The 7,500-nt window shown below is 34.7% G+C and overlaps 3 protein-coding genes across 4 annotated transcripts in view; all 3 read right to left on the bottom strand.

Moving 5' to 3' along the window:
* Nucleotides 1-7,500, bottom strand: part of LOC148301407 (low density lipoprotein receptor adapter protein 1-like) — a 291,630-nt gene that overhangs the window by 244,645 nt on the left and 39,485 nt on the right. The gene's annotated exons all lie outside the window — the stretch shown is intronic.
* LOC148301411 (uncharacterized) lies at nt 633-1,978 on the bottom strand. Its single transcript, XM_088273350.1, has one exon. It carries the CDS (start codon nt 1,976-1,978, stop codon nt 1,181-1,183), a length of 798 nt encoding a protein of 265 aa, XP_088129476.1. The 3' UTR covers nt 633-1,180.
* On the bottom strand, nt 633-5,179 carry LOC148301410 (uncharacterized). Of its 2 annotated transcripts, XM_088273342.1 has the most exons (3): nt 5,129-5,179; nt 4,192-4,612; nt 1,987-3,488 (listed from the first exon to the last, which is right to left on the bottom strand). In XM_088273342.1, exons 2-3 carry the CDS (start codon nt 4,559-4,561, stop codon nt 1,987-1,989), a joined length of 1,872 nt encoding a protein of 623 aa, XP_088129468.1. In that variant the 5' UTR covers nt 4,562-4,612; nt 5,129-5,179. The 2 variants fall into 2 exon arrangements, with proteins under 2 accessions (XP_088129469.1, XP_088129468.1); XM_088273343.1 differs by lacking the exon at nt 4,192-4,612 and having other exon boundaries at nt 633-3,488; nt 5,129-5,172.

Below are 7,500 nucleotides of genomic sequence, written 5' to 3'. Positions count from 1 at the left end.
ACATATTGACGTTTCAAAATTGTTCAAAGACAAGACAGCAACTCCAACACGGGCTTCTAAGTATACAAAAAAATCATTTACTCAGAAAAATGAGAACAGAAAAATGTAAACTAACTCACTCCAACTAAAGCTTTAGGAATATTTGTAGAAGCTGACTTTATAAGAAAACAATGTGAAGTTATTCAAGCTTCCAATAAAAACGTATATCCATGTTATTCTATTGTAAAAGCGAAAAATTACATTGCTTTCCTTAAGAAGAGGCGATATGTATTACTGAAAATTCTAATGAAGTAAAGTTGCAAGACCTGCTAAATCATACATCAAGTTCTCGCGGAAAGTATGCAATCGGGATGTTTTAAATAGAGTATTACTCAGTTCGGATCTATTACCAAATTATACAAGATGCACCCCAAGAAAAAAGGTAAACCATTTTCACGCAAAACTATGGATTTACTATTTATTGCCTGAATCAGCAGATGAAGAATGTAAAGGAGATGATTCGGAAAACGAATATTTATCTTCAGATTCCAAATAGTATTTTTTTGTGTATTATATATTTTCTTTTAGTATCTCTGTATATATCTTATAACTTTTAATGTAATTCAATGTAAGTTTGAAATAAAGACGACAAAAAACATTATTTTTATTATTTATTTGTCACACGAAATTTTCAAAGAAAAGTACATATTTTACACTATGAAGTGTTGTATTAGCGTTAAATTAAGAGAACAATGTTAAACAATGATTTTGTTTCACTTTCAAAACATTTTCAGCCATAAAATTTAACAATTATTTCACATACTTATCACCAGGGCGTACTCCACCGTGCGACGTCGCTAACACTCCCCACCATCCTACGTGGGAACCTTCTCTGCGAAGAAATCTAGCACGGCCAATTTGATCGCTGGTCGTACGTACATAGATCCCCGTCGATGTCTGCACAATGGCGCTGCGAACTTGTCCGTCTCCACCTTGGGTTGTCTCAAAGATACTCCCTCGTGGCCACTGGTTGCGGGGGGAGGCGGCGTCTTGGATAACCACCAGATCACCAACGGCTAGCGGGGTAGCACTCTGTCGCCATTTCTGTCGTTGAGCTAAGGTGGGCAAGTATTCACGTAGCCATCTGAACATGTCCACGCCGCAGTGAGTCAAGGATTGGACGTGGACATTTATAATCACACTAAGAACAAGAGAAGGGTTTCTCACCAGTATGAATTAACATGTGACTCTTTAACGTTCCTTTCTGTGAACATTTATAATCACATTCTGAACAAGAGATGGGTTTCTCACCAGTATGAATTAACATGTGTCTCTTTAAATTTGCTTTCTGTGAACATTTAAAATCACACTCTGAACAAGAGAAGGGTTTCTCACCAGTGTGAATTACCATGTGCCTCTTTAAACTTCCTTTCTCCAAACATTTGTAATCACACTCTGAACAAGAGAAGGGTTTCTCACCAGTGTGAGTGGACATGTGTCTCTTTAAACTCTTTTTCAGTGAACAATTATAATAACACTCTGAACAAGAGAAGGGTTTCTTACCAGTGTGAATTAACATATGACTCTTTAACGTTCCTTTCCGTGAACATTCATAATCACACTCTGAACAAGAGAAGGGTTTCTCGCCAGTGTGAATTAACATATGGCTCTTTAACGTTCCTTTCCGTGAACATTTAAAATCACACTCTGAACAAGAGAAGGGTTTCTCGCCAGTGTGAATTAACATATGGCTCTTTAACGTTCCTTTCCGTGAACATTTAAAATCACACTCTGAACAAGAGAAGGGTTTCTCGCCAGTATGAATTAACATGTGAGTCTTTAAACTTGCTTTCTGTGAACATTCATAATCACACTCTGAACAAGAGAAGGGTTTCTCACCAGTGTGAATTTTTGTGTGATAATTTAAAACCCATTTCTGTGAACATTTATAATCACACTCTGAACAAGAGAAGGGTTTCTCTCCAGTGTGAATTAACATGTGAGTCTTTAATTTTGCTTTCTGTGAACATTTATAATCACACTCTGAACAAAGAACGGTTTCTCACCAGTATGAATAAACATGTGACTCTTTAACGTCCCTTTCCGTGAACATTTATAATCACACTCTGAACAAGAGAAGGGTTTCTCACCGGTATGAATTGACATGTGACTCTTTAAACTGACTTTTTGTGAACATTTATAATCACATTCTAAACAAGAGAAGGGTTTCTCACCAGTGTGAATTAACATGTGAGTCTTTAAATTTGCTTTCTGTGAACATTCATAATCACACTCTGAACAAGAGAAGGGTTTCTCTCCAGTATGAATTGACATGTGATTCTTTAAACTCACTTTATGTGAACATTTATAATCACACTCTGAACAAGAGAAGGGTTTCTCACCAGTGTGAATTACCATGTGCCTCTTTAACATTTCTTTCTCCGAACATTTGTAATCACACTCTGAACAAGAGAAGGGTTTCCCACCAGTGTGAGTGGACATGTGTCTCTTTAAACTCTGTTTAAGTGAACATTTATAATCACACTCTGAACAAGAGAAGGGTTTCTCTCCCGTGTGAGTGGACATGTGATTTTTTAAAATCACTTTATATGAACATTTATAATCACACTCTGAACAAGAGAAGGGTTTCTCACCAGTGTGAATTAACATGTGACTGTTTAACGTTCCTTTCCGTGAACATTTATAATCACACTCTGAACAAGAGAAGGGTTTCTCGCCAGTATGAATTAACATATGACTCTTTAACGTTCCTTTCCGTGAACATTTCAAATCACACTCTGAACAAGAGAAGGGTTTCTCACCAGTGTGAATTACCATGTGCCTCTTTAACATTCCTTTCTCCAAACATTTGTAATCACACTCTGAACAAGAGAACGGTTTCTCACCAGTGTGAGTGGACATGTGTCTCTTTAAACTCTTTTTCAGTGAACATTTATAATCACACTCTGAACAAGAGAAGGGTTTCTTACCAGTGTGAATTAACATATGACCCTTTAACGTTCCTTTCCGTGTACATTCAAAATCACACTCTGAACAAGAGAAGGGTTTCTTACCAGTGTGAATTAACATATGACCCTTTAACGATCCTTTCCGTGTACATTTAAAATCACACTCTAAACAAGAGAAGGGTTTCTCACCAGTGTGAATTAACATGTGACTCTTTAACGTTCCTTTCTGTGAACATTTATAATCACATTCTGAACAAGAGAAGGGTTTCTCACCAGTATGAATTAACATGTGACACTTTAACGTTCCTTTCCGTGAACATTTATAATCACACTCTGAACAAGAGAAGGGTTTCTCGCCAGTATGAATTAATATGTGACTCATTAAACCCTCTTTCCGTAAACAAATGTAATCACACTCTGAACAAGAGAAAGGTTTCTCACCAGTGTGAATAAACATATGACTCTTTAACGTTCCTTTCTGTGAACATTTACGCTTGATATACTTTGAACATGAAGACCTTGTTTCACTTCTAATTAAATCTGAAAATAAAAATAAAATATCTATTCATATATGAAACACAAACTTTGTGGCTTTCCATTTTATAATTTAAATGTAACTTTGTTTTAAAATCGTCATAGTTTATAGTTTAAGTTACATTTTTATTATAAAAATAAAATGATTGCACAAAGCTGATATAAAACAGTAAAAAAAAAAAAATTAAAAAAATCACCTCTCGATGCAAGGACTAATAAAACTACAACGCTTCAAGAAAGTAAGTTACGCACATTTTATACCGGATCTCTTTAAATCAGTATAGAAGCTTCTTACACAAGTACTCACTGTATCTGGTTTCATTATACAAAGCAATTGAAATTGGTCACCGAAAGTAAACAATACAACAATTTAATTCGAATCATTCATGAATATCGCTTTAACAAAAATGACAACCCATTAACTACATGCCTGTAAATAAATAGTTTAAATATTAAAGGTCTTTTATTTTTACACGACAAAAACACAGATAGGTTTACCAGTTTTGAACACATTGAATTGTATTCTCAGTTGCAATAGACGGAAGCGGTTGAAGTAAATTAATGTCATTTTTGTAGTGGCTTAAATTGACTAAACAAGAACTTTTATATGTCGGGCTTCTAGCGATGAAATACCCCATGCTCGGCATCTCTCTGAAACCGCGTCACACATGTGGAGATAAGTCAGATCATACTACAAAGTGTTACTAACAAGATTCAGCTTCACGTCTGCTCGAGGATTCTGCGCACTCTTCTTTAATGTCAGGAAGATCAATATCTATTTCGGTGAGGATGACGATATCGCTAGATATTACTTTGTATTGTTGATCAGTAGCAGTTTCCGGTACTACTGGCTCCTCGTCCAGGTATTTCGTAGTATGGAGAGAAGCATTTTCACTTCCCGGTTCCTCTTTGATAATAGGATCATGCGGGTTAATAATTCTAGAGTATGATAAGTCGACATAACAATGTCGTAAATTATGGCAGCCCCCGAGAAGTGGCCCATCACCAGCGGAGAAAGTTAGAGTATCCCCTTCTTCATCTCCCAGTTCAGCCTTAACAGTAGCTAAAGTACAATCCATTTGTTTTTTAATCTTCTAGTGAAGATTTGAAGGGAAAAATATTAGTTTAGCCTGAAATTTTAAAACCTGGATTATTATTATGATTACAATGATGAAAATAAAATTCATAAAATTAAAATGACATTCATGAAGATGAGAATCATGGACTGGTTAATGTAATCGGTGTATACACTTTATTATATTCACCATTCTACACACGATTGACAACCACATCACTGAAATTTAGAAAAGATGTATGCAAGTTGCAAGTGACCGCTTACAACGCTTTTTCTGAATTAAGTTCATAGCATTAAACAATAAACATCGATACTCGAAATTAGTAAATTCTCATCTGTTATCACGAATAATTTCCCCATTTACTGTATCCCATTACTTGGAAATGTGAGAACATGCTTTGTTTCAATTTTGACAGCTACAACTGCTATCATTTATTATCGTTTACAAGGAGGAATCATTAAGTTCTACCAAGAACACTCATTGTCGTGACAAAATATTAGGTTCATTAAGTGAAATATATCATTATTACTGCTTACTTTACATTAAATCAACAACTATCACAATAATTACCTGCAGGGTACGCGCAACGCCGCCGACAGCACATGGCAAAGACCAAAGACTATCTGATTTCATGCCACCGATGGCACATAGACAATATCGCTGCATTGGTATCAATAAGCATGTACTAAGTACCTACCCTAACCTTCCTGTCGAACTTATCACGCTTGATATATTCTATCAGTCCGTTCGTCAAATAATTATTTCTTTACCGAACCGTAATCGTCGAGATAAAAGATATGATAAGTTACTGTAAAAACGAAATATCATTAATGTTGAGATTTGATGTTAAAATCATTAGAAGTGAGCAGGTGGTGAGATGAGAGAGAGGATTGGGAAAAAAACAATAACGATTTAATTTTGAATTCAGTAAATGCAAGAAACTTAATTGAATCAAGTATAATTCAGTTAATGCAACTTAACCTAAGATTGACTTAATTTTACTTATACTAGGACTCTTAGGAAGGCAGAAAATTAAAGTTTAAAAACTCTGTGAAGGTAGGTGAATTAAAGTTTAAAAACGGAATGAAGGTAGGTTAATTAGAATTGGCAGTGGTCATACTGGTCGCGGCGGTGATGATGCTGGACTGGAAACTGCTTCGGGTAGGCGGTGGCGAAAGATTATCTTGATGGCCGCTGGCAGCAATTGTCAGTCTTCGTAAGAATGTCTCGATCCAGATTTTCTATGTTCAGTGCGGCCGTTGGATGCTGGCAGAAAAGAAGCAGACGGGTCCAAGACGTAGGCACTGAGGTTAAGTGACCGTGGAACGTCAAGCCATAAGAGGCGACTTGTGTCAAGAGACTAGAGAGTAGTGTCTTGAACCAAACAGCTAGAGTAGCCAGCAGAGAGAGCTGAGACTGTCCGCACTGCCCTTTTACTCATTCCTTTCCATAGTGCCTACATCTCCTATCGGTCAATCCCCTTCATTCTGCTTTGCAATGTTGCCTTTCACCTTTATTTCTTACTACAATTCCGTACAATTAATTAATAAATAATAAAACCCTTATCCGCACCCCAATGGTGCATAGGGCACTGTGTCATATAAACGCAGTGTTATCTTGATCGTTCATACACGAAGGAAAGGTGATCAGCCCTCCGCTTTAGGTACCAGTCCAGGGTAATATTGAATAAATATTACAGTGAAAAAATCACTTATATTTATTTGACCCCCCTGGGATCTCCAGAATGGTAGCCGAACGTGGTGACCATTACACTACGGAGGCGGATTATATGTATACGATTCAATCTTCCAAGGTAGTTCTGTATAATGAATTGGTCTTGTAGCTATTCATAGCTTCCTTCAAAGGTGAAGACTGACCGGAGCATTTCGTCGTAACGTCGCTCGCGGCGAGCATCCGACACTATGGATGGAGCGCTCGGCTCGCTGTACTGACTGCCGAATGCTCGCATCGTAACGTGTTACGTTAACACCAAATGCTCCGGTCAGTCTCCGCCTTTATATCGTTTTCTAGAATATGTTGATACTAGACTCCCGACTGTTGGTAAATTTGGATAGTTGAATTAGTGAGTAACCTACCATGCTATATGGATACATACATAATACTAAGTTAGCAACATTCTGAGTGTGTCCAAATACTTGTCACAAATCTGGATTATCTCCAGTTATAGGAGTTATTTTTCATATTGTTATTGACATCTCAACATAGATGAAGAAGAATATGTGTGTATAAGATGGAAGTCGGAGAAGTGGAATGCGGGGCTTAGGAATCAAATGAAAAGGATTTTTTCTGGCGTTATATATATATATATATATATATATATATATATATATATATATTATATATATATATATATATATATATATATATATATATATATATATATATATATATATATATATATATATATATATATATATATATATATAAATATATATATATATATATATATATATATATATATAATATATATATATATAATATATATATATATATATATATATATATATATATATATATAAATATATATATATATATATATATATATATATATATATATATATATATATATATATATATATATATATATATATATATATATATATATATATATATATATATATATATATATATATATATATATATATATATATATATATATATATATATATATATATATATATATATATATATATATATATCAAAAGGAATTTTGCTATCCGGAAATGTTTGATAATTGCGCAATATCGGCAGATGCCGATTGCATTGGTGTTTGAAAATGATGCGGAATGCATCGAAACACGTGACACAGTGGATATTAAGAAAAAGTGGTATTTACTGAGTAAAAAATTAATTAAAAATGGATAGATTTTACCACAAAGTGACTGCCGAATCAATTAATGATAAAATGTGTTTGATAACAC

This window comes from Brachycentrus maculatus, unplaced genomic scaffold (assembly GCF_059751285.1).
Source record: "Brachycentrus maculatus isolate JH-2025_06_01 unplaced genomic scaffold, ASM5975128v1 h1tg000566l, whole genome shotgun sequence".
Taxonomy (NCBI): domain Eukaryota; kingdom Metazoa; phylum Arthropoda; class Insecta; order Trichoptera; family Brachycentridae; genus Brachycentrus; species Brachycentrus maculatus.
This window is presented reverse-complemented; position numbering and strand designations above follow the sequence as displayed.

Bases quoted from the DNA above. Each gene is read 5' to 3' on its own strand.
- LOC148301410 (XM_088273342.1), bottom strand. From the start codon at position 4,561: ATGGATTGTACTTTAGCTACTGTTAAGGCTGAACTGGGAGATGAAGAA. The intron at 3,489-4,191 runs GTTAGTAACACT...TTTTATTTTCAG, and splicing joins CAGACGTGAAGCTGAATCTT to ATTTAATTAGAAGTGAAACA.
- LOC148301411 (XM_088273350.1), bottom strand. From the start codon at position 1,978: ATGTTAATTCACACTGGAGAGAAACCCTTCTCTTGTTCAGAGTGTGAT.